The sequence below is a fragment of the Xiphophorus hellerii genome, chromosome 8, assembly GCF_003331165.1.
Source record: "Xiphophorus hellerii strain 12219 chromosome 8, Xiphophorus_hellerii-4.1, whole genome shotgun sequence".
NCBI classification, from domain to species: domain Eukaryota; kingdom Metazoa; phylum Chordata; class Actinopteri; order Cyprinodontiformes; family Poeciliidae; genus Xiphophorus; species Xiphophorus hellerii.
The window spans coordinates 23760274-23787892 of record NC_045679.1 but is presented as its reverse complement, the minus strand read 5'-3'; the positions used below and the strand labels follow the sequence as shown (position 1 = coordinate 23787892).

General features: G+C 39.0%; 2 protein-coding genes across 6 annotated transcripts in view; both read right to left on the bottom strand.

Moving 5' to 3' along the window:
* mast4 (microtubule associated serine/threonine kinase family member 4) overlaps positions 1–9553 on the bottom strand; it is a 104565-nt gene extending 95012 nt beyond the window's left edge. For all 5 annotated transcript variants that reach the window (XM_032569060.1, XM_032569050.1, XM_032569052.1 and 2 more), the window contains exon 1: positions 8922–9553. In XM_032569060.1, coding sequence (XP_032424951.1) covers positions 8922–9203 — 282 coding nt within the window. In that variant the 5' untranslated portion in view covers positions 9204–9553. The remainder of the gene's footprint in view (positions 1–8921) is intronic.
* Positions 9554–13241: 3688 nt separating this feature from the next.
* Positions 13242–19986, bottom strand: LOC116724931 (uncharacterized). The gene is given in 10 exon segments (XM_032570727.1): positions 13242–13457; positions 13459–13504; positions 14803–14834; positions 14837–14875; positions 14984–15091; positions 16406–16556; positions 16678–16755; positions 16839–16903; positions 18694–19747; positions 19970–19986. Coding segments are annotated over 10 exon segments (1659 nt in total). The 3' UTR covers positions 13242–13388.
* Positions 19987–27619: the final 7633 nt, after the last annotated feature.

The window sequence follows — 27619 nt, the reverse complement described above, 5'->3', positions numbered from 1 at the left end:
GTTAGCAAAGGAGTTGTAAGTGAGCAACAGGGCAACTCAAGAAATGCTTCATTTTCTGCTTCAAAATAAAAATCTTAAGACATGAATACAGCAAGTTGTCCAACCAAATACACAAATATTTACATTTACCACCCAATCACTTACTGATAACAAATGACGGTAGCATTCTAAGACATATTTCACCATTTTAATAATATCCATTGTTAAACCAGCTAAAAATAAATCACAAGAATAAAGAGTTGAGTTTGGTGGATGGAGGTGTGACTTCAGCACAACGCAATTTCCAAAAATTATGCCAATATTGGTGGCATATTTTTTATATACAAAAATAATGGTAGCTGATTGGGTGCAACTTAGAAATACTTTGAGAGTTCAAATTCACAAGGCTAACCTAACTTCTTCATTGGCTTGAACACTGACCAATATTGCTTGTACTCATCTTTCAAGGCAGCAAATATGTTCCAAAATCCTAATCAATAAGGGATTTTGAGCCTTATCTGTAAAAATATGTGAACGCTACAAGAGGTTAGAGAAGTAAGTAAATCTACTGGGAATCCAAGGAGAAAGAAACTACAAAAAAGAAGCTAAAAGCCCTAAAGTTAAACAATGACCTGAAAATGACCATTTCTCTCCGGGTTGCAGTCTAGGTAAACATTTTGAGCTGCCCCGTAATGACAATGTTAAACAATGTCTGCAATTAAAGCTACTTCACAATGACTTCACCCCCCTTGTGTTCTTTAAAAAGGTGGAATAGATGTTTATGACTAATGTGACCTGTGTACAGAAAAAGGTTGTGTGGAGATAATCCACCTAGATACTGCTGCATAAACCTTTTCATTATTTTTCAGGACAGAAAGAATACAAAGTACAAGAGCAGGAATGAGTAGTTCTTATGAACATAAAAGTTGTTTTCCCTCTTAACCATCAACGACATTTTAGTATAATAACTTTATTGTTTAGTAAACATTCAATCTGCTCCTTGAACACAAATACCTTTCAATAAATTACCAAACAGTAATCTAATAGGATGATTCATCCTAGTAAATCATCTTATTTATCTAAATATCCACCCTCAATATGCAGATTAAATGAAATTTGTAACATTTATTTGCTTTTGCTTCAGATTTTCTGACTGGATTAAGGACACTGGGATTCTTTTGGCTCTGGATCCATATTTTGTTTGCACCCGTTTTAAAACGAAACGGGTACAGACGGAGAGTTTTGATGATTTTCTGCAGGTGAAATATAATTTTGCCACAGTGATGGGAAACTTCCTGCAGTATCCATATGAAACAAAACAACCGTAAATATCCAAAGGTGTCGTCCCAACGTGGCAAGCAGAAGTAGGAGAGTTTGGAAAACAGGCGATTTGATTATGAGGGGATATAAAAGCTACAGCACACATAAAAGACCGCTGCCTTAATGATTAACACACTGGCTGCTTGTGTAACTAGACAAGCGGTAAGTCAAGACTGGTGTGTGAGATATCTCAGATTTATAGAGGCTGTGCAAATTGGTAAAGTCCAGAGAAGTGCAGTGGTATTACGAAGCATATCAAAGGTGGACAAAGAAAAGTTGTTTATACAGCAGCCTGTAAAACCCACCATAAATAAAGGTGCGAAGCAATAGGCTGTAATGCTGACAAACATAACGCTTCCTGGATCAAAAGTTAAGCCCAGTGTTAACCCAATATTAAAAGCTGAAGGTCCGTTCTAGCATGCATTCTCGTCCAACAAAAACACACCAATGGGGTGGAGTCGCACGGCGCTCCTTTCCAGTCAGACTGCCTGGCATGAAAGATCTTAGAGAGTTGAAGGGTTGCACAAAGGTATCTAAGGCATATTTTCTCAAAACCTCAAGGAATGCTGTAAACATGTTACAAAGAATAGATCATATGAGAACTCCAAGTGTAATTATAGAAAAGTCAATAGAAGGTTATTGGACTGCTTTGACCAGGAAGTGAAACGGGATGGAGCATTTCCAATTAGAGCTTTATAAATAGAAAGCACACAAGGTGACAGCTCACTGTTAGAGATTTCCTGTACAGCTTTGGCAATAAATGTATTTTTAAAAAACAGCCCTAAACCTCATTCTGGCATCAAAATAAACAGAATCTGATGATTTACACTATTTAACAGAGAGGCGGGGGGTGGGGAGGATCTATTTCCATGTTATTTAACTGTATTTCATCTTCACTATGCTTTTTGAAATGTTCCTTTTTCCATGTCCAGCAACAGAATTTTTAAATTATAAAAGATTTTCTTTTTAGGACTAGGCATGATAATCTTATGTACAAATATCACACTCTCATGGTACACAAAATTTTACAGCAAAAACAAAATAAAATAAAACATGACTCAACGGCTTTTATATAAACACAATGCAACTGCTGCCAAAAACAACTTTTCTAATTTTATATACAAGAGATTTTCATTTTTAAATAAACTAAAGTTTTGAACAAATACTTGGTAAATTTGGTATCAGTGTCCTTGTTCTGGTTGATACTGACAAATACAACATATAACATGCTGGTTTTACGTTGCACACTGCTGAAGCACCCATATGAAAATATTTCCCTATAATGTGCATTTTCTGTGCAATTCCCAGCAAATAAATAAATAAATAATTTATAAGAATTTGTAGGTAAATAGTTAATGTCATATTTTTGTTAGAGAAATTATTATTTTTCCACAGTCCTATTTTCACATAAATAGACTGTTAAAATCAAGACTACCTACAACTCTGTGCCAGCTTTCTGACTGAAATGCAACATTTAATTAAACTTGCGTCGTCTTTGTTTGAAAAAGAACTAACCCAAAGTTTATCTATAGATGTTTTTTTTACTCGCTACCCGCAACTCCAGACAGATTTATACACTCAACTCTAAAGCTGCAATCACACAGACCTGTAAATATAGGCATCAAACACAGCAGCAGGAAAACTGCGAACCGCCAGAGCTGCACACTTCTAAGTTTGGAGAAGGAGTCGCTGGCCAGCCAATCGGAAAGAAATGATGTCATCTGCTCTGAGAAAGTCAGAGGTCAGGATTCCCTGATTAACGCGGAAACACCAGCCTGCCTGGCAGCGTTCTAGGCAGCGTTCTAGCCCGCGCCGTGGCTACTTACTTCAGTTTAACAGGTCTAATTACATCTCATCCTCAGAGCTCAGCACAAGTGAGGTCATTAGCTTTAGATGAAGCTGGAGCTCAAAGAGGCAGAAAGGAAAAAGGACAGAGTTCACAGGGGTAGGGTTCAGTGTTGGGACAGATTCTTGTATGTTTTTAACATCTACTTGCTGAACAGAAAGGGCTGAGAGAGAGAAGTAAAATCTGTCTCTGCGCTCAGGGAATTCTGCTCCAGCTACGCGTGTCTCATAATGAAGGCGGAGAAAACATTCGGTTTCATGCATTTCACATTTTAATTCCGCCAATTAGTACGCATTGACGGAAAATGTAATGAGATCAGACTCCGTCTCTTCTCTTTACCTTTTATATCTCAGCCCAATTAGGATAATGACGTGTCATTCAGTCAGATCGAATTAGTAAGGCGACACACGGTTCGCAAACATGACACCAACGTAGGGCGGTCACCCAACAAGTGTTAAGATGGTGTTGCCAAGTCGATTATGCATAAACATGCTACCTCACTAGACCTAAAAACAGAGGCTAATTCCTTTCCATTTTGAGTTTAAACACTTAATACGGCGTTTTGTTTAATCCTGCAGAGTCTTCAGACAATCCAACCAAAATGAGGCAAAAACTGTGTGGCGAAAGTAATTGCGCAACATTTTGTACTTTCCATCCACGCTTACTACACCAAGGAAGAGGTGGGGGCGGGGGGCACGGTGCTCCACACCCACACTCCAAAGTCACGTCATCTTCAGCTATGATTTTAAGAACAGACTAATGCTTGACATTTCAAAAGACACCCCGGATTTGGAGCGTGCGGAGCAAACTAGAGCCAGTCGAACCAGTCTGCAGAAACATCCAGAGGAGGAGAGTTAAAAAAGCTGAGGCTCACATTTGAGCTTCCTCATGTTCTCCTTATGTTTCCTGAGTAAGCACTACTACAACTGTACTTTTCTTTTTAAAAATATAAACTAGACTAGAACCACCTTGTGTCTCCAAAAATTCCCAATTATTATCAATGTAAATGTTAATATGGGTTCGATTTTGTCTGACAGCTATTTTTATCTTTCTTTGGAATGTCTGGAAAAAAAACAAAACAACAAAAAACAAGGTGATTCAATTCAATTTCCTAAAGAATCAAACAAGATTTACCCTGTATTATGTTTGTTTTATATAGGCCAAATAAAATTTGCCATCAAATGTGAGGCCACAACTGTTGTGTCCTCTATAAAAGGTTTTGCCTTTTAGTAGTAATTGCTAATGGTGCTACATGCTGTCGTTTATTAACTCAATGATTATTTTTATTTTAGGCTTTATATATTTGATACTTCTTTTATCAAAAGACACAGGAAAGCTATGGAACAGCTTTTGGTTTTCTTCTCGCATTGCTTCAAATAATCTATACTTCTTAGTATACCTTTATCTGAACAGTGGCTTTTCCTGTTACATAACCTCTGGGGTTTTTTAACTAACCATGTTATTCTCAGATAATCTAACATTCTTTGAATGAGCGAGCGAGCTTTGGTACACATTTAGTGCTCCAGACGCTGGCAGGGCTGTTTGTGTCCTGAACATGTTTCAAATTTAAACCACAAAATTTCAATGTGTTTCATTAGGATTTGATGTGAAAAACCAATACAAAGTAGAAGAAAAGTAACATTTTGTTTTCAGTGCAAAAAAATATGGTAAGCGTGGTGTGCATTTGTAATGAATCTCTCTACGGAAGTCCATCCATCCATCCATTTTCTGTTCACCCTTTGTCCCTAATGGGGTCGGGAGGGTTGCTGGTGTCTATCTCCAGCTACGTTCCAGGCGAGAGGCGGGGTTACACCCTGGACAGGTCGCCAGTCTGTTGCAGGGCAACACAGAGACATACAGGACAAACAACCATGCACACGCACACTCAAACCTAGGGAGAATTTAAAGAGACCAATTAACCTGACAGTCATGTTTTTGGACTGTGGGAGGAAGCCGGAGTACCCGGAGAGAACCCACGCATGCACAGGGAGAACATGCAAACTCCATGCAGAAAGACCGGGAATCAAACCCAGGACCTTCTTGCTGCAAGGCAACAGTGCTACCAACTGCGCCACTGTCCAGCCCTACGGAAGTACTTTATGGAAACACGTCCAGCTGTAGTGACAAGTAATACTTTTTTGGCACATCTCCACTAGATTTTCTCATCTAACTGCAGAAATTCAGAACCATTTTTATTTACAACATATATCAGTAGCAAAGGATGGATGGCTCCTGTGAACGTATATTCTCAATTCTTGCCCAGACTCTCAAATGAGTGTTTTGCATACGGGCCAAAAGGCTTTGAATCAGGGATGGAAATTAGTACCCGCCAGTGGGGTAAAAGTATGAAGTGGCGTGTAAATTGGAGCAACGCACCCGCCACTGTGGCGGGTTGACGATTTGAACAGAAAAAAAAAAAAAAAAAACTGCATTCCGGCCCTACGCTGTCATAATTTAAACACAAAAATTAAAGTAAGTCTAATTTTTATCGACCGTGACAGCCCATTGGTTGATTTTATTGACGGACATTGGGCTTACCCAATGAAATCCCTCAGTCCTCCTTGGCCCGCCCCTCCCCTCGAAGGTTATAAATAGAGCCATTTCAGCTAACGGTTGCTGCTAACCGGAGCCTGAGAAAATGAGCGGTTACGAGACGGAAAACTACGACCAAAGCTAAAAAGCGCATAAGCTCATTCAGAAAAATGTGTCAAGCTAACAGATATGTTAATTACCACACAAACTTTGACCGTTGGAGGAGATTCAGTAGCGGACAAGGAGAGGGAATTAGCGATTCAGGGGCTTTATTATCATCGAAGGAGGATGATGAGAGAGACGTGATCAGGGACAGATTGAGGAAGAGTTCAGGTTAGCTGCTGCTGCCCGGTAAGAAGGAGTGAAAATTTTCATAAAGAAAAAGTTTCATGCAGGCAGGAAGGCAGATATGTGTGAGGGGGAAGCTAACACTAAGCTCCAGGTATTCAGGAAAACTCTGGAGTAACACAAGAATGATGATGATGATGATGATGGCCGGTGGAATTAATAATGAACACATTCTGAGATATTTTAGTAATAATTGTTCATTTCAATAGAAAACGTAATAAGTAAGGGAAAACAAATAAAACAGTTAGAAAATAGCTACCGATACAATTTTAAAATATTTTTAAAATGACTAGACACATCTTTAATAAACACTATCAGGGAGAGTTGTTGCCAAAATTTGGAAATGTTCAAGATACGATTGCTAGAATGTTAGCGTTGTGTAGTTAAAGTTTGCCGTTAGTAATTACTTCAAATTAACTTATTGCACTACAACCCAGTTAAGGTGTCCATGCTTTATCAAATCAAATCAAATTTTATTTGTATAGCACATTTCAGCAGCAAGGCATTTCAAAGTGCTTTACATCATAACAAACACAGAATCACAATGCAATATAGAATCAATCATTAAGTCAAGTTACATCAATAAATTTGTAATTGATTACATTTCAAATACAATTCTAAACAGGTGGGTTTTCAGTGGGTTTTCTTTATGTTAAATTATTCTGTATATGTACATCTGTACGGTAAACTTATTGTCAGTAAATTGGTTTTCATAGAGTTACGATACATGTTCTATAATTTCCTTGTACTTGTGGGGTTTGTAATCGAAAGACAAAAAAAAAAAACTGGCTCGTGAAATGTCTGAGTGGCCGGTAAAAAAAAAAAATTCTCTACTTAGCCACTGTGGCTGGTGGAGAAAATGTTTAATTTCCACCCCTGCTTTGAATCAGTCTCATCTTCTTTCACGTGCTTGCAGTGTCTAAATAGCTTCTGGCAAAACTCTAACCTGGATTTTTTTAAGCAATCTTTTCTTTCTTTTTTTCTTTTAGCCACTCCTCCATACGATTTGTCAAGAGCATGACTAATTGTTATGGAAACTTTCTCACCTGAGCTGTACCATACACCTTTTGGGTTTTTTTTTTTTTGAATGATTACACAGTGCTCATAAACCGGCTTTACTGGCCCAACTTTACAGCCTTTGCTGCGTCGACTGGTCTTCACTGTGTTATTTTGCCTCTCGTGTTCATCAAACCGCTGAGGCCTTCACAGAACAGCTGAACTTATATTGAGATTTAATTACACTAAGTGCAAAAACACAATCTTGCCAAGAACCTTTGGTCTAGTTTCTAGTGCAAATATCTTAGACCACTTGAAATAAGACAAAACTAACTTATAAGCAACTTTTCACCTTGATATGGGAGCTTGTTTTGACTCAATAATTTCTTACCATTGATGAAAAAGTACTTGTTTATTTAACTTACAACATGAGAGAAATGTCTTGTTAAACGTCAAATAATCTGCCAGAGGATCAAGTATTTTTTCCCCATCTTGTTTTAAGTCAATTATTGACTTAATATAAGCTCCTATATCTTGCTAAAAAGGTACTTGTAATCTTATTTCAAGTATACTAAGATATTATGCACTAGAAACTAGACCAAAAATACTTAGTAAGATTTTGTGTTTTCACAGTGTCTTTTCAACTGCGTTTCATTTAGGGGCGTCGGGGTGAAACGGGCAGAAGCTACACCACTCAGACTTTGATTTGGTATCACATTTCAAAACCCAGCCCACTTTCCTTTCACCTCACAATTTTTGAACTACGTTGTTAAGCGTCAGGATGATTGCATGGCAGCAGTGAGCAGTAACAGAACAGACGAAGGCGAAAGAGCACACTTGATGAATTGTAACCGGAGCTTAAAGTTCTTCACCGGCTCCAGGACTTCAAGAGTAATTCGATAAGTATGAGCTCAGCGGAGGCAAGGTGCACGCTTACAAATATTTTGACAACAGAGCGAAAGCTAACGACTCCTGCGAGCTCTGATGATCTCCACTTTACCTCTGTGTGTATAAAAGGGGTTGAAGGACTAACCTAAACGCAGAGAGGTTTATAATTAATATGTGCTCAAATATTTGGACTTTCCAAAACCAACAGAAGTGGACCCACACACACAAAAAGGCTAGGTTGTGTTTGGCGTCTGTTGCCTCTACAATCGTTCACCAAAGCTTGGCTAATATCGCTGGCGTATCACTCACGTTTGAATGTTTGCGCATTAGGAATCCAAGATTACAAAAATGACAGCATGCAATAGGAAAAGCACAAATAAAATAAGGGTGGAGCTGGGTTTGTGGTGCTTCGTCACTGATAGCATTGGGAATAACATGTTTGAAAAAGGTGGAAAATATTTTGCTTTCAGAGAAAAAGTACGTTTACATCAGCAAGTCTGCAGGTGCAAATGTTTCCTGTTTGCTGTTTACAATACAACAAACCACCGATACTCACGAGGATTACAGACTACAGCCACCCATGAATAGCTAAAATCTGCAAATACTTCAGACCCCCTCTAAAAACCTTAATAACTGCCTATTTTAATAGTTCAAACACCAAACATGCCTTAATATGCATGAATACACTCTGTGGAAGAAGCCAATATCTACAGTATTTTTTATTTCCACTCTTGGAGCTACAGCCAATCAGCACCAAGGGAAATAAATGGCGCCCTCAGCTGGTGTGGAGGACCAGTTGAGCAGCTGCATGGTTTGCTTATGTCTCGTGTTGACTGGCTCTTACAACATTTACTGACATTACGAGAAAAAAAAGAAAAAACATTCGCTGTATTTACAAGGCTAAAATTGGTCAAATATTTAAAAAAAAACAAAAAACAGATGATGTTACAGTTTTTGGGGGGGTGACTGAAACAAATACCCACAAATGTGTTCTTGTAGTTTGTGTGTTTACCATATCGTCTTCCTCCTCCTGCTCTTCTTCTTCAATATCATCATCATCATTCTCCGGTGTCTCCTTGTCATGGTCTGCGTTCCCACCGTCTTCAGCTGCTTTGCTGCTTCCCCGGTCCGGGTCTTGTGCGGTATCAACATCATCGCCATAAACGTTCACCTCCACCGCAGGCGTCGTCTCTTCTCCCTCGGACAAGACGTCGGAGCTGGAGGAAGAAGAAGAAGAAGAAGAAGACAGACTTCTGCCGCTTCCAGACACCGAGAAATGCTGCTGTTGCTCCATTGTGTCAAGTTGTTGTTGTTTCTTAATGTGACGCCACAACAAACGCGGCTTCTTTTTTTTTTTTTTTTTATTAACTTCCCAGCACACCTGTCCGGTTCATTTTAAGACGCTACAGAAGTCTACTTCTTCTTTCCTCTCCTTCAGCCCGAGTGAGAACAGAGCCGCGACGCAAACATTGTAACTCAGTGCTGCTCATTAAACGTGTCGACATGTCCAGTCCAAACCCCAAAGCTCGTCAGACAGCCGGGCTCCGCTCTTCTGCTGCGGTTGTGCCTCCTTTTGGATTTTGACGCTCATGACGTTCCCAGCAGCGCGAGACCATTCTGTCACTGCCCTTCATATCTCACAACTACATGCATGCAGCCCGCTGCCTCACACGAGACCACGCCCACAGCGCGCCTGTGTGGACCAATCAGATCACAGAGACTGACGAACCTGCCAAATGCTACTGATCCGCACTATTTACACGCCGGTGTAGCGTGCAGACGCGATGTTGAGAGCGGCGTGCGGATTTTGCATGACTGAGACGGCTAAGACCTTTCTTATGCCTTGAAACAAAGAAAGACCGAATCAGCTGGGTGCTTCTATATTACAGTTTTTCAGAAACATACTATTTTTTTTTTTTGACAACATAAACTGACAGAGTATAATGACGTTTCAAATGAATTTTTAGAATGCTTTTTTTTTTTACATTTATGTAACTTAATTGTTAAAAACCTCTTTAAAGCTGCCCTGTAGAGTAATGAAAAACATATTCTCGGGTATTCCTTGGACTGGAAGCCGGCTCTTCACATGACAACAAAGATGCACACATGACAACAGGGCCGTGCAGAGACCTTCGGAGGGGCGGGGGCTCAAAGTTAAAAAAAAGGGCACATTGAACAAGATCTTAAAACATCGTACAACAACATAGCAACAATCCATATTAATCAAGAGTTTAATTGGATCCTACTATATCGTTGCCATCATGAGGGACAATGCAAAGCAAATCTAGTCTATATTTTCCCCAACAGGTATAAAGTTTCTGTTTCTGCTGCTGACAGTCCTGGAGGGCTGAGCTGATCTGAGACTGTAGCTGTTAAACAGATCAGAGGAGAGAAGGTCAAAGGTTATGAAGTTATGAAATAAGCAAATTTGCTGCCATTTTACTAATGAAGCCCTGTAACACAGACCATAGAGCTAAACCTGTAGCATCATTTATAGAGGATGATAATGTTATTAAATTTTATGTAATGCATTCAGCTGAGAAAACAATGGTATATTTAGGATTTAATTAGAAAGTTTACTTTGTAAAAGTTTAAAGAATCATCTTCATAGTTTGTTGTGTTACCATGGCTACAATATGGTGTAATCTTTGTGTTTGAATTGGGTTTGTTCACAAATACATCAGAGCAAACAACCAATATTCAGTGAGTGATTTTAAACTCTGCCAATAAACCTGGTCTCCCTCTCACAGATTCACCTTATCTATATTTAAACATGTTAGTGATGCTGAGGTTCTTAGTAGGACGGGTTCCGGGGGGCCAGCGGGTTCTGTCTAAGGCCCATATTACCTTGGGCCGGCCCTGCATGAACAGTCGCTGCGATGCACATCTCTGGAATCCACCTGGAATCTACCTGGAATCCCCCAGTGGCCCTTATGTCAGTCTGCCGATGCATTGGGGACATTTTGATTCATTTAATTGTAGCATGTTTGGCTTTATGCTGTACCGTGTCTTATATTAGGACGTCTGATAAAGACAGATATTCTTTCTGTCTATCTTGTCTTATGTGATCCCAGTCTGTCCGTTCTGCTGTTTACGTCCAGTCGTTTAACCTGTCGCTACCAGCTTTGAACCTTAGTTTCCGTTCAGCTGTGCTACCTGGTTCTGGATTGTGTTTTTGGTTTAATTCAGTCATTAAAACCATCATTCATCTTTACCTGGGTCTCCAAGCGTCTGCCTCACCACCGCCTCCTCACACAACTTCATGACAAATGCCACTTAATTCCCGATTCAACAATCGTTGGGCATTTGTGTTTTCACCCAGAATCAGTATTATTTTCTTAGGTTATCTGAGGCGAAGCCAGATTAAAAACCATGCTGTGGTAAATACTTGTTCTCGGAGCTGAGCATCACAAAACGTCTCCGACTGAACTTCGATCGCTGCTCCCTGGCCTCGAACGACTCATCCAAGGGTTGAGGAAAAAATACAGCTAAAAATAAATGTTCAGAGCGGCAGGATGCACTGCAGAGACCTTCTCTGCAAGAGTCAAGGCCTCCATGCTAGAGTCTGGAAGTAAACTTCATTGTTCTGAGAGAAATACGACTTGCAAAGAGTCCTTTGTTTCTTACATCAAAACAAAAAAGACACATCATCTAACAAAAGGAAGAAGTACTTTTCTCAAGGAGGGAACAGCATGCAATGCTAATTTCTCTATATGAAACTGTTGGTTGAAGCTGGAGTTCATCCGGCGCTCCATGTGGTTTGTGTTGAACTTTTACATTCCGAAGACAATATGTTTTCTTTGTTTTTCTCAAGCGCCTGCCTGTTCACGGCTCTAACCTTCAGAAATGTTGCCATTCAGACATTTTTGGTTGCACTGATCCCCGGTAAGCAACACAGTTCTCAAAGTTACGAGCCTCTTGAGGGAAAATTTCTCTCATGCCGCCTGGATGTGGTGCAGAAAACGTGGCGTACTGGTAACACCACAGATTTAATTTTTTTACCCGCTCTGAAACACACGGTTGTGTCCGTGGTTTTGCCCGTTATGACGTGTTTGCGTCTGTTTGTTCAAACATGGCCGACATGTTGGTGAAGCTCTCTGTGGCCACGTTTCTCGATAAAGTTATTTTCCTTGAATATTGAAACCGAAGAAAGAAGTCCCTGTGAATACCAAGTATCTGCGCAGAGACTCAAAGTGGTACAATGTCAATGTTTACACTTTGCTAGTTCCAATTTCTATTTTAAGAATTTCTGCAATGTTTGCTACGACAGCGTACTAGGGTTAGTGTAGATAGAAAAAAAGGGAGACGTAAATTCCCGCCAAAAAACTAGAAATTTTTCTAGAAAATACAAGGAATCTTCTGAGTTTGTAAAGTCCAAAATTTGCCAGAAAAAAACAACTCAGAAATGTTCATTTTTTACCTTTTAGATTTCAGAGATTAATCCCAAATTTTGGACTTTTCAAACTTTGAAATTTTCTAGTGTTTTTTCTTTTATTATTATTATTTCTGACATTAATTTCAATGATTTATGAACTGTTTTGGCAGAATTTTTTTCTATGTACATCGGCCGTAACGCCGTCGTAGTTAAGAATATCTATATTATCTCGTGTTTTGAAGGTGCTGATTGCAAAGCAAGACATTAGGTAGGCAACCACTAGAGGGCGTGACTGCACAAAACATGACAGGATGACATACTGTAGCCTTGCATTCTTTGTTTTTTGCAACCTTAGTTTGTCCTGTGTAGGAAAATGGTGATGTTGGAGTTTTGAGCACGAGCTAAGTCTGTAGCTAGGCTACAGACTTAGCTCGTGCTCCAGACTTATAAGTAGCTAGCCTAGCTACTTATAAGTACTGTAGCTAGGCTAGCTACTTATCTGTAGCTTTGCTACAGATAAGTATCTGATATTAAGACTTATCTGATATTAAGCTAGCAGTGCAGCGTTTGAATATGTATTTGTTTGGATAAAGAAAAAAATTATCAATGTGTTTGACTTTTAAAACAATCCTTATGAATAAAATGTCTTTTTTGAACATCTGGTTCCTCTTTTTGTAAATTCTTCTTTTTTAAAAATGGAGATAAACACAAAAATCTTTAAAATAATATCTTTTTGACAAGGGGGGCGGGGGAACGTCCTAATTAACTGGAAAGCACCATTAACGTCTCAAAAACAACACGTCTCATTTTTATTTTGTGGTTACGTTCGCCTACTTTAAGATTTGTCAATATGGTTTCTGAATATCACATCTAAAGGAATTCAGTAATCCGATTTTACTTTTTATTGTACATGAAGAATTTTATATTTAAAATGAAAAATGGTTCAGTTGTAAAAAAAAAAAAAAAAACATTGCTCTTTGTTACAAATTAGTGCGAGGGAAATCACTTTTATGACAAGTTCACCTTCTTTGTTGAGCTAATAAATCATGAAACTGGGCTTCTTATTATTTTTAAATGTGAAACAAAACAGTTTATTTGTTCTAATTAGAAGAGGGCCCCCCTTGAATCAGTCTCTGCTTTGGGCCCTTGATGGTCTTGGGCCGGCTCTGAGTTTGGAGTCGGGGATCAAGCAGAGAAATGGAACAGGCATTGTGGAGGGTCTAGGGATGCTAAAGAAAGAGAGAACACAAGGTTAGAGATAAATGAAACTGACAATAAAACTGTTCAAATGTTTTAGTCGTTTGTGTATGAAATGTGCCGTCGGGAGCAGAATTCAACACATCCCTGTCTCCCGACCTCTGATTCAGAAAGCAGCAAACATTTAGAGGAATTCTGCACAATTAGACGTCCAAAGTAGTTTGAAACCTGTCTGGAAAAATCTGGAACTCTGTATTAAAACACTTTTTTGTCTATATATGAATATATATAGAAAACCTATTTCTAAAGGTGCTATTGATGTGAAATTTTCACCGGGTGTTGGCAAAAACCCAATTAATCGATACACAGAAAGAAACCAAAACAAATAAATGGGGAAATTAAGCAATGTGGGATAACAGAGCACAGCAGCCACATTTGCCTTGGGCCGGCCCTGTAAATGAACATCAACTAGTTCAGTCCAAACCGATGGCCTGTAAAAAAGAAAGAAAAAAAAAGAGTGTAAATGGATAAAAAGCAGTGAAACTCTATTAATGTTACTTGGTTTAGTTATTTTTTTTCCCCGAACTGAACAGTAAAGAAGGATTCAAGTCAAATCTATCTGCACTGCAAAACACAAAATCTCACCAAGTATTATTTTTTTTGGTTTCTAGTGAAAAATATCTTAGTACACTTAAAATAACACAAAACTCACTCACAAGTGATTTACATAGGAGCTTATTTTAAGTCAATAATTTCTTAATATTGATGAGAAAATGTTCTAGTTACACGTGAAATGATCTGCCAAAAAGCGGAACCAGTGCTTTTTCATCAATACTAAGGAATTATCGACTTAAAAGAAACTCCTATAAAAGTTACTTCTAAGTTAGTTTGGCCTTATTTTAAGTGGACTAAGATGGTTCCATTGGAAACTAGACAGAAAGTATTTCTGATGTAGAGTTTTGCACTTTGTTTGTGCTTTGCAAACTATTTTCTCTACATATTAAAAGTTAAAATCGTTAATATTGATTATCTAAATATTTTACTCATTCTGCTTTGCAAATGGGTTTCAGTGTTTCCACATTTTTGACATCCCAAACGTCCCTTTATTTGATTGGGATTTATTACGATAACTCAACGACCAGCCTGCTTGATAACTAGGTGTCTTGCACTGGGTTTTATTTAGCTGCATCGGAGTAGAAGGGTTAAACTAGAGAAGGGCATCTTTGTCTTCAGTTCAAATCACAACAAAAGGAATTCAACGTTAATTTTTGTGAGAGAAGTGGAACAATTTTATGCAGGGATGAACAGAAATCAGTCTTACAGGCTGTACTGTTGCTGCTGCTGCTGCTGCTGCTCTCTGAGGTCTTATTTTTCACCCTTTTCCTCTTCTTGCGCTAAAAGTGAAACATATCAGACTTCAGTTGGAAGGATCTAATTCTGGTCTCAGTGTTTCATCAGCATTAAGCTGGTGAAGCGGCCATGTTTGAACAGAACGCACGTACATAGTTACTATTGGCGGACCAACCAGGGTGTTGCTGCTGGTGGAGCTTTTGTTCCAGTCTGGCCTTCTCGAAATATTTGGCCTTCACCTCGACGGCCAAACAGTTCCACTGTGGAAACACGACGGAACCATGTCAGTACTGACATTGACCAGCTGATGCAACACACACAACCAGGAATATTAAACTATTTGCTTCTTGAATTTTTCCAATTTCTTTTTCACTGCATTTGATTTAATTTCATGCTCTGCTCATGAGGGATGAAGATGAACTTCCTCACTTTCACCAATAGATGGTATTGTTAGTATTATTATTAACACTTCTGGCAGTTTTACTTTCCTGTTTTTATTTTTTAAGTTGTAACAGAGGTGAACTTGCAGTGGAAAAAGAAAACGGGAGATCCAATAAAGAAGAAATTACAGTTAATTTGTTACAAGTAATCAAATTAAGTTTATGCAATTACGTTTATTAAATTGTCATATTAAATAAACGTAAATTAATTAAGTTTAATTCGATTACACATAGTAAATAATCTCTCTCTTTAAGTCGGAGCTCCATTCTCTTTTTTTCAAGTGCAGACTGAACAAAACCACATCAACATGATACCATACCAACTTTATTTATGAAGCACTAAATACACTGACAGGACCAAAGGGCTATACTGTACACAATCATAAAATACAATGCAATTATAAAATAGAAAAGCTCAAATATAAAATACATATTAATATACAGACACAATAAAACAAAGTGAAGCCTCTCAGATTGTGCCAAAAGCCATAGAAAAAAGATGGGTGTTAAGAAGGGACTTAAAAGCAGCGAGTGAAGAGGCCTGTCTGTCTGACGCCCAAAGGAAGATCATTCCATAGCTTGGGAGCTGCCACAGAAAAAGCGCGGCCCCCTCTGAGCTTACACTTTGTCTTTGGTACCTTCAGAAGCAGCTGATCAGCTGACCTGAGGGAACGGGAGGGTGTGTACGAATGTAACAGCTCAGACAGACAGGGAGGGGCGAGGCCTTTAAGAGCTTTAAAAACAAATACAAACCAGTGTAAGGAAGCTAAAATAGGGGAAATATGGTCAAATTTTCGTGTTCCTGTTAAAAGACGTGCAGCAGCATTTTGTACCCTCTGAAGCTGGGAAATATATAAATCATTGACTCCTGTATAACGTGCATTACAGTAATCTAGCCATGTGGTCACAAATGGATGGATCAGCTGCCTGGGAAGAATAGGTTTTACTTTGGCTAGCTGCCTTAAGTGGAAAAAGCTGGATTTTACCACGGCTCTAATGTGTGATTCCAGCTTAAGACCAGCATCCATCTTGACCCCTAAATTTGTAATAACCGACTTGACATACTGGGCCAAAGATCTTAAATTATCCACCCGGACGCAGATTTCCTGAAAGTTCAGGATCAGTCTGACTCACCATTTCTCCCACAACTCTATTCACCACAGCACTTCTGCTGATGTTGAGCTCAGACACCACCTTTGGTCTAATCTCCTTCAGGAAAAGGATGAAGGCGTTTGGTGGCTTTTTAACGTACGGTCGGCCAACGTCCCGCTTGTCTCTGACCCGTCTGTGGTGAGGTACAGCAGCGAGAGAAATGAAAGTAAGAACACAGAAACCTGATCAGCTGAGACACAACAAGAGATAAGAAAGCAACTAGAAGGAATATGTATATATGTATATTTATTTACGACGGTGTGCTGAAGTTTGACTTTCTTCCACAGACATTCAGAGGAGGAGGAAAGACTCCGTACAAGATTTCTCCATTCCTGCACAGAATCACAGGGACACGACTGTGTGAACATATAAACAAAAGCTCCACAGGTTTGGAGTTTTGTTGGTCTTGACTTACAGGACTCCAATTGGTCCAAGCTTGAAACCTTCAGGTAGGCGGACTATGGGTAAACTGTGCAGAATCTGACGGGGGAGAAAAGAAACACACACAGACGCAGCTGCTGAGGTTTAATTGGGTCTTAAGGTTTCAGTTTGTTTGTTTTTTTACTCACACTAGTTTGTCTGCTATTTAATTTGGCTCTATGCAAATGAATGATCATTTGATTTGACTGACGACATATTTAAGCACACAGCTGTAAATCCTGAATGTATTTTTAAGTGGCAGCGAAGGCGGGACGGCTTTGGCTTCAGTTTTACTCTCGTGATTTAGATTAGCTTTCTGGAATGATAAGAGAAACAACAGCTACGTTTCCACTGACCATAAAGTTGCGCAAACTGAAACTGCGGGAATAAATTTGCGTAATGGAAACGACTTTTTTTTTTTTTTTTTTTTTAAACCAGGAAACTTACGTTTTCCCAAAAAAATTGCACAAGGATATTTTTTTTTCCTGCTGTATAGAAATAGATGTATTTCATAAAACTGAAACGGAAATACTCTTTTCGCACCACACGAGTCACAACCGGATGTTACGACTGGCGAAAACTACGAAGAAAGACGTCAGGAAGCGGTGGGAGCATACGAGATGGCTTGTTTATTTATTTTGATGTTTTCCGGACAATGCGCTGCTGGCTCCACAGCCCCCGAAGCCATCACGGCATCACACAGTTCATTAAAAGTTGTGTGTCATTTGAATGTGTTGGATCCGTAGTTCTTCTATGAACTCGCCAACTACAATTTCCCTAAAACGGAGCTCCCAATTATAAGGGGGTGGCGTCATCTCTGCTGATGCCCGATACATCGCGTACCTGCTCACATCCGTCGCTGCTATGGTTACTAACGACTTATCGCGTGAACAAGCTCACTCACGTGTGAATTTCATTTAATTTCTTATTTGGTAACCACAAATAAGAAATGTTTCATAAACATGACATAACATCTGTCATGAACATGAAGGAGTCTTTATGAATGTCTATGACTGTTGTCATGAAGTGTCACTTGGAAAATTATGACACTTTTAATGCAAAGTTGCTTTAAAAGTTGCATTACAAGTCCACTAAAAACGCCAACTTTCCATTAAAAGCTTCATTATTTACCAAATAATTCAAAGTTGGTGCTTTTTTTGACTTTTTTTTTAGGTTTTGTTGGCTGTATTTGAAAGTATTTCAACAGGAAACAGGGTAATGAGAGAGAGGGGGAAGACATGCGGCAAATGTCTCCAGGCCGGGAATCGAACCTGCGACCACCGCCACGAGGACTAAGGCCTCGATACGTGGGTCGTGCTTTGCCCCTGCGCCACCACAGGACCCCTTTAATGGACTTTTAATAAAACTTTTAAAGCCACTTTTCATTAAAAGTGGCATTATTTACCGAATGGCACTTCATGACAACAGTCATAAACATTCATCAAGACTCCTTCATGTTCATGACAGGTGTTATGTCATGTTTATGACAGTCTTATCCACACCCCGTCAAATTGCTGTACTTCTCAGTTCATGGAAATACAGCAATTGTGAAATTGTTCATTTTCGACATTAGCAGAACATGGAGAAGGATTTGGCTAAATTTGGGATGGAAACGCAGCTACTGGCACCACACAACCAAAAGCAGAACCACCAGCTTCCTGCACCAAGCAAAAATCACACACCTTGTGTTAGAGTTGTTATTTTTATTTAATGTCATCATTTTTCACACTAAACTAAAAATTAAACTATTAATTACTATTTGGTAAACATTGGGATTTTTATTTATTATTTTTTAAACATAATGGAGGTGAAGGTTGGTGCATGTTATCTCCAGCTCCACCCGGACTGACCAAAGTATCCGTGTGGAGCTGTGGTGGACCAAGCCAGACGGGAGGAGAAGGAGGGGGACGAAGAAGGAGCACATTTCCCGGAAGAAATTCCTCCCTGACATTCCAGTCAGTGGGGACCACGTTACGGAAGTTCTCTGCCAGGATGCGGGTGACATCCTCCATGATCTCCTGGATGGAGGGTGGAGGAGGGGCAGAAGGAGCTGGAGGTAGAAATGTCGGAACAGGAGGCCCGGAGACATTATCTGGATCTCCGTTGTGTCTGACCGGAACGGTAGCGTCGACACCGAACTCTGGGAAAGCAGAGCTCACGTTTGGAGGTAGAGCAGGAGGATGAAGGAGTAGTGATGGAGGAGGAGGTGGGAGGAGGACCTCCTTCCTAGGAAGGTCTCCCATATTGTCCCCATAAGTCCAGACCTTGTTTTCAAACTCCTCTTGCAGAGTCGCGTTAAATTCTTCCAAGAACTTCTTAATGGAGACAGAGCTCTCTGAATCTTTGTCTTTCCTTGACGTCTCCCTAAGAAGGCCATCTACGGAGTCCCAATCAAGGGTAACCAGCACTTCCTTCTTCGTCAGGACCTCCTTCCTAGGAAGGTCTCCCATATTGTCCCCATAAGTCCAGACCTTGTTTTCAAACTCCTTTTGCAGGGTCGCGTTAAATTCTTCCAAGAACTTCTTAATGGAGACAGAGCTCTCTGAATCTTTGTCTTTCCTTGACGTCTCTCTAAGAAGGCCATCTACGGAGTCCCAATCAAGGGTAACCAGCACTTCCTTCTTCGTTGCTAGGATCCCATCAGATTCTTCCTTGTGCGTGCTATCAGAGTCAGAGCTCTCTGAATCCTCCTTATTCCCTGAACCCGTCATGTTCTCTGGACCTTCGTTAGATCGTCCTATCTGTGGAGGCTTCGGTAACAGAGGAGTAGAGGGGCAGAGCTCCTCTTTGAGGAACTCTTCTACAACGTCCCTGTCAACATTGGCAAGGTTGTCGAGCTTCACTCTCTTCTCTGTCAGGATGTGGTCGAATTCCTCGACGAGCTCCTGGGTGGAGGCCCAGCTCCTTAAATCAGTGAAGGAAACTGCGTTTAGCTTCAGTAAGATTAGAGGTTTATTACACTTGGCTAATAAGGTGGTTTCTATTAAGGAGTTAATTTTGTGCAACATTAATATAACTAAACTGACTCTTCAGTTTGCTGTAATATTGAGTTCAGTAGGTTATTTAGATGCTACAGAATTACAAAAAACAAAAAAGATCTCTCTCCCTGTCCCTGTAAATACTGACCTGACGTGTTCAGACATGGTCCACCTCTCTATCCTAACCTGCTCGTTAAAATAGTCCTCAGGTTTGATTTCTTCAAGCTGCGAGGCTAGAAAGCTGTTCGCTCGATGAAGGCTTGTGGAGAAGTGGTGAAGGTGAAACATGTCACTCGGATCTTTGACTCTGTGACTCAGGTTCTATGGATTCCTTCTCGTGATGTCAGCTTCTTCTGCCACTCTGTTTCCAAACCCGTCAAAAAAACCAACATAATTTGTTTTGCTTTTTAAAAAAAAAATGGATGTGAAGCTGTCTAACTAACAACAGCATGATCACAGAACAGATGATTTCTGAATAGACTGATAGTTTACCACCAAAAGAATTAATTTAACGTGCAACTTCGAAGGTCGTTGGGGGGACAATAGTGACTATCGATCCTCTGTTGATGCAGTACTCATCAACACGTATTTTAAGAGGTAGACACCCGAAAACAAATTTTGTTTATTTTTCTCTTTTACGTCTGAAAAGCTCATTAAAAACTTTTCAAACACAAAATGTCTTTGTATGGCCTCTTCTCACCACTAGATGGTGCACTTACAAATAAAACGAAGGCAGCTTGTTTTGTCTGTTTTGCATTACAGTGATGTAATGAAGATTATAGATAGAAACTTTATTAATCCCTTTAGGATTTTCCCTCAAAGAAATGGTAGATTATTATTATTTCATATATTTATTTTTATATACAAAAAAAAAATAATAATAAAAATAAAGAGTGACCAAAGTTTATTTCATGATAATATTTAAGTTTTAGTTCGGTTTTACAATTTTGCAAAACAGTAACTCAGGAGATGGTAGAGAATCTGTTATGCTGAGGGCATGTTTTTTTTTGTTTGTTTGGGTTTTTTTACGTTAATGGAACCATACCATTTTAGTATGGTAAAATTTTAAAAAATAAAAATAAAAATTATAATACCCTAAACTCTGAAGTATTTGAAGATAGGTGTTCTTCCTGGGCAGGTTGAAATCTGAAGACAAAATAAATAAACAGAAACAAAACCGCAGCTAGAAACTTTTGCAATGACAAGAAGCATGACTGTACATTATATATGATCACCTAGTTATTTATCCGTGTCACTCCTTACATGGCATGACTATAAAATAACCACACGTGTTACGTCATCCGAATGATTTAAAACAAAGAAATTCAATTAAAAATATTTTCTATATTTATTTTTTACATACATTTTATTTAGCCACATTTGAAAATATATTCACAAAAGGGAATAAAATGAAATACAAGTTGAAATTATAATCATCTTGACGTATTCTTCCATCCGTTAGCATTTAAAATATGCAAACATTTGATTGGTTAATCTGTTAATCCGCAATCCAATCAAAGTGTCACTTCGACACTTGAAACCCAACTAAACAAATTCATGACTCAATGCAGTAATGCCATGTGAAGAAATTAAATAGAGGTGTAATTACATAATGCCAACAGTGTTTATTTTTAATGATTAGCATTCAAGTGAACTACATATTTAGTCATATTTTACATTTTTTCCGTTTTTATTCATTTATAATACATTAAATTAGCACTGACCATTAATTTTTCACATGTAAACGTGAGCCACAGCTTTCGTAGTCATAGTCATAATTTAGCTTTCGGTGTTTTAGTAATTCAAAACCACTTAGAATATCGCGCATCGATACTGTTATTCAACAACAACAACAAAAAAAACTATTACAAACACATTGTTCAATCGAATTATTTTGGGGTTGTTTCTGTTTTGTTTTGTTTTATTTTTGTTTGTTTTTTTTTTCATGTGGTGAGAAAACGCGGAACTACTGGAAATTATTCAGGCGCCTTTCCAACCAGACCAAATTTATGATTCGCGCACAAATGCCAGCGGCAAGCCGCGACCTACATTCGTTTTTTTTTTTTGTTTTTTTTACTCTCTGAAGGTATCCTCAAAGTCAAACTGCAGCAGCACGAAAACCGGGCGTGATCAAAGCACAAACAAAAAAAACCAAAAAAAAAAAAAAACCAGAGAGAGGAACACATGTCACATTTCAACTCTGGTTGCCCACAGATGACTTACAGCACAAGGCTGATCTTGAACATGATAAGAGTAAAGGTGGGGGAAATTTACATTTGAGAAAAACATGAGTAGGCACACACTCACTCACACACTCACTCACTCGTTTAGCGGAAACCAGCTTCCTGTCAAGGAGATCTCCGAATATTTCACCTATTTTAATCAAAAGCCATTCAAATCCAGGTTAATTTTTTTTTTTGCTTTTTCCTCTCTCTCTGTTTAAAGCCCCAGAAAAATCCGTTTCATCTTCAGCTTTTGTTGATCACTTCGACTTTTTTTTTTCTCCTGCAGTAGCCTGTAATCTCCAAAGATCGTCCTAATCTGTGGAGATTAAGATGATAATAAGCAGCATTAAATGACGTTTCTCATGCCGACTGAAGCCGGCGAGGTGTGAAGTGAACTTCCTGTGCGTTTTCAGTTCATTACAGAAAGAGGAACATGCAGCTAATAGTGCAAGAAGTCGTCTTGGTGGGGGTTTTTTTTTGTTGTTGTGTTTTTTTTTTTACCTTCCTAAAAGTGAACACATGATAACACACTGCTGCACTTACATGTTTTTATAGAGGCGACTGTATGCTGTCACCTCTGAGCATATAGTCCCGCTTATAACATTCTTCTTTTCTTTATCCATGGCAACAAGAGGACAAAGGTGCTGCTGCCTCGTGAATCTGGCATCTTAGAAGAAAATAGATTCAAAACAGCAGGTCGTGTGGCAGAAAATCCCCAAAAACATATTTGCATTTTCAGGAAATCTACATTAAAAGACAGAGGACGCTCCTGCTTACGCTGATGGAGTCCCTTCTGTGTGAATTAAAAATAATTCTCACACCTGGAATGACGATATCAGAAACGTGAGTGCGACTCTCCCCCCCCCCCCCACCCACCACAAACACTAACCCCCTTCCTTTTGGCATTTGAAGAGGAAAAACTCACTTACTGTAAAGACTGAGTGGCGTTCAAGTGACTCAAAAGCTGACTTGACACTGAGTGGCAGGAAAGCACACAGGTAACTTTAAAAAAAAACTGATTAAGTGACAGCAATAAAGAGAAGATTGAAAAATTTTGAAAAAGAAAAGAGGGGTGCCCGGACAAGGAGGTTATACCACATTCACCTTATGACAGAAGAGAGAAACTTTTATTCTCATAAGAGAAACTTGAAAACATCTTTAGACGATTCAGCCTCTCCCGATCAAAGAGGAACCCCGACAGAAACCAAGAAGAAGCAGTATAATAGTTCCTGAAAAGTAGTACTAATCAGACACAACAGCTAGAAGAAAAGTAAAAAAAAAAAAGAAAAAAGAAACATAAAATCAAGGAATATATACAAAATCAACCTTCCAGACCTCTCAGGTCTTCTGGTTCTGGTTCTGCTCTGTATCCAGAACCAGAACCAAACATGGAGAAGCAGCTTTCAGCCTCTATTGCACCACAAATCTGGAACAAACTTCCAGAAAACTGCAAAACAGCTGAAACACTGAGTTCCTTTAAATCTAGACTAAGAACTAGATTTCTTAACAAATAATTTATTAATTATTTGTTCCATAATTAATAAAACATTGACCAACATTTTGATGTGTAACGATGGCGCTCGACAAAACGCAGCTTACAGTGTTGTGTCTTTTTTTTTTTTTTTTTTTTGCATTTTTATGATGTGAAGCACTTTGACCTGCCTTGTTGCTGAAATGTGCTGCACAAATAAACTATTATGTTTTGAGGTGGATCATTTTCAGTTCCTTCTTCTTCTGCTATAAATAGACAGCGCACAAACCAACACGTTATCGCCCCCGTGAGAGGATGTAGCGACAGCTGCAGGTAGACTCAGCCCGGCTGAGAATGCTACGAATGCATAAATGGCATGAAGGCAAGTTTGTTGAAATCACACATTGCAGCAACGGGGCAATGCAACGTGATTCACACAATGAAAAACAATAAAACGACAAATAAACAAAGTTGGAACGCGGACTAAAATGACTGACGCTCCAGGTGATAGAAGACCCACTTTGTAATCGTCTTTATGTGACTCTGGAGGCTCGGGTCTGAGTTCATCACTACATCCAGATTTCTGGCCTGATCCGTGGTTTTTAGCTTTAATAACTGCGCATGCTAACTCTGAATCGTTCCTCTTCAGGTCCACAGATAATAACTGAAAGTTATGGCCCATCCATTGATTTGCTCGAGGTTCGTAGTCACCTGGGGACATCTTGATGTAGAACTGTGTATCATCTGCATTGGGTTAACATTAAAAAAATAAAATAAACTAAAAACACGGAAAAAGAATCAGACTTTGTTCGATTTTTTTCTTTACATTCCAACATTTCTTGTGGAAATTGCTCCATAAGGACTTTCTTCTTCTTGCGGGAAACATTTCTGAACACAGTATCCGTTTCCCTAGAGGTTTTAATTTCACTTTAATTGCTGTTTGGGTCACCATGGTCACGGCAACCCATCTTGTTACTTGTTGTAATCTGAGTTAACGGGAGCATGTAGAGTGGATATGAAATACGAGGGACACAAACATGGAGCCTTGGGGAACCCCGCATGTGACTTTAGTCGACTCCAATAAAAATATACCGATTGACACAAAGGAGTACAACCAGTCAAGTACTGCCCAGTCCAGCTCTCCAGTCGCTTCATTGGACCTCAGTGGCGAACTCTGCACCGAGGTCCAACAGAACCAGCACTGTGGTTCTTCCACAGTCTGTACTTATATGGAATGCAGAATCAGGTAGATGGTCATTGACAGATTTATCAAGACAGCAAAGAGTGCTTAAGCTAGCAAGTGCTTACCATTCTTGTTTTGGTCCGAACTTTCGGACACGATTCTGCTGCAGCAACAAATTTGTACAGTTTGACATCTTTCACTAAATAGAGTCAGAATGTTGTATTGAACTCACACAGCTGTTTAAATAACTTCATACAGTGAATTTCTCTGTTTTCAACTGATGTCTGTCGAAACGTGTGCGGCGTCAGCTTGTGGCAGCCAGGCTGTGCTGCTAATGCAAAAGCTGTACAGACAGTGAATTATTGCTCTGTTGCAACAAAGACTCTTGGTCAGAAATATTTTGCAGCGTGTTTTAAAGCGTGTTTCCCGTGGAGCAGGGCCACATTTGTAGGTGACGCAAAGTCTTATCTGCGAATGCTGAAGCTCGATCTGCACTCACGTATCATAATTTTTCTGACCCCCCCCCCCAAAAAAAAGGGTTGAAGACACATCAAACATGTTACCGCAATGAACTGTGCACCAGAAAAATTTCCTCTCCTTTGATTAAGAATGATAACGGATGTGATTATGTGAACATCAAAGCTCCTTCCTTGCGTCACTTGAACGGCATTTTCACCTCGACTTGCCTTTGGGTGGTTCAAGCAACAGAGGCGAACACTGACTGGAGGTTAAAAGTAACAGGAAGGGCAAGCAACTCAAGAAGAACAAAAAAAAAACAAAAATTCAGCAAAACCCAGCCACCAGATACACCAAGATAAACTTACCAAAACTCAACGCAGAAACCAGCGCATACAAAAAAGAGGGAAGTCAGAACAAGATAACGACGCATTGTAACATCTCCGAAGCGAAGCGTCAGACTTACTGAGAGATGTTCTCAAAAATGCACAGTTGGATTAATCGGATAGGTTTTACTGTCAATAATTCTGGACTACTCACGCGTCACTTTTAGTAAAGGTGATGAACGATTTTCTCTGCAATGAATACAAATGACATTTGAAAATGTCAGAGGGGAAGGGTGACGGTTTGAGTCAGATGATGCTCACAATGTGGCCTAATATGTCCTGATTATTAATATGACAACTGGTAAAAAAAAAAAAAAAAAAACAACCTCTGGAGGTTTCAGTGGACGATTCTTTTTGACAGAGTGCTGGACAAACCTTTCAGTTTGATATTTGGATACCGATCTGATTTGCATAATGTTGTGATCAAGAGCAGGTGTAGTTATTGATAGTACTCATTTATACTATTATTTCACAAATATAAATTATTATGGTTAAAAAAAAAACCCCAGCTTGTTTCAGTGAAATATACATAACATCGTATCTATATGGAAATGCAGTTAAGTTTTAAGATATATTTTTATTCAAAATGTTATTTGTATGGACAGCCTTGCCACCTCCTGAAAATATAATTCCACCATCAATATAATTATGCAAACATATGTTTTTTTGTGAGTGTGGCTACTCAGATTAGAAAAATACACACTTTGTAAACCATTAAAAAAAAATCCTACTTGCAATTTTTTTTTTAAATGAAACAAAACAAAGTAGCATAATGTAACAGGGAAACATGATGCAAATTTGAGACTATAAAACAGATAGAGGGCAGAGGGTTTGACTGAGTACCAACCAAAAAACTAGACTAAGCAAAATATATATATATGTTTTTCTACATGAATTATCTGGATCCCACTTAATTGAAAAGTTTTGCCGATAGTCGATTAAAAAGGGTCAAATTCAGAATTCCTCAAAAACAGAGCTGGGAATATGCTTTTTTTTATGCCACGTAATTTGATGTTATCAGCAAAATGTTGTAAAGTCGATTCAATTAATCGATAAGCAAGATGTGTTAAAGGTAGAATGCAAGCGTTTTAAAAAACAACGGGCATGGAGAGAGGCGACAGGAGGAGGAGAGCGGTTGTGGTTGACGTGCTTTGCAGGAAGACGGCGTGTAAAATGAAATTCTGCTTATTAAATGTGGGCTCAGAATATGCTAATTTAATTTCAGGCTGGGTGTATCTTATTTTTGTTGTTTTCTACTTCTACTTCTTGTTTTTTTTTTTTTTTTTTAAGCCGCAAACCTCTTAGGTTCATTCTTCTTTTTTCTCTTTTCTACTTGCCACAATTTGTGTTACTAAATGTCCCTGCATGAGTTGTTGAGAGTTGTGAAATTTCTTAAAGTGATGATAGTATTTTTTTTATGCAGAAATTGATGTAAATGTACAATTTGCAACTTGACTTTCAATCAAATCGATACATTTTTAAATGTTTCTACCAAAAAAAAAAAGAAAAAGAAAAAGGAAAACAAATTTATCATGTTCTCCTGTTTGACGATGTTTGGCGGTACACGTCAAACATCGCGTACCGCCAAACTTGAACAAGCTAAACCGGCACGTGCTGCACATAATTAACACATAAAATTGGGAGGTTCTGCACGATTTCATACATTTACTGCGCTTTTCTCTCCTTTTCGCAGAATGCAGGAAATGATCTTTTCTCCACATGTTTTTCTAAAAGCTCCAGAGTTCAAATGTCTATGCAGGAGGAGGGGGAAAAAAATGCATTTCCTCCGCTGTTGTTTCCTAAAATAAATTTTTTTTCTCTCTCTCTCTCCTAAAACCAGCTTCTCCGCTCGAGCTGACATTAAAAAAAAAAAAAACAGCAAAAAAAAAACTCACTTCCTGGTCTCAGTAGGAAAAATTTGTATTTTTCAACTGAAATTTCTTCTCGATTCTTTGAAAGCAAAACGGGGCGTGAAGAGATCCTGACCTCACCGGGCCCGCAAAGTCATTTGGGTTCTCGGGTTTGATCACAAAAAAAAAAAAAAATAAAGAGTCTTTCAGTAACTGTACGCACAGGA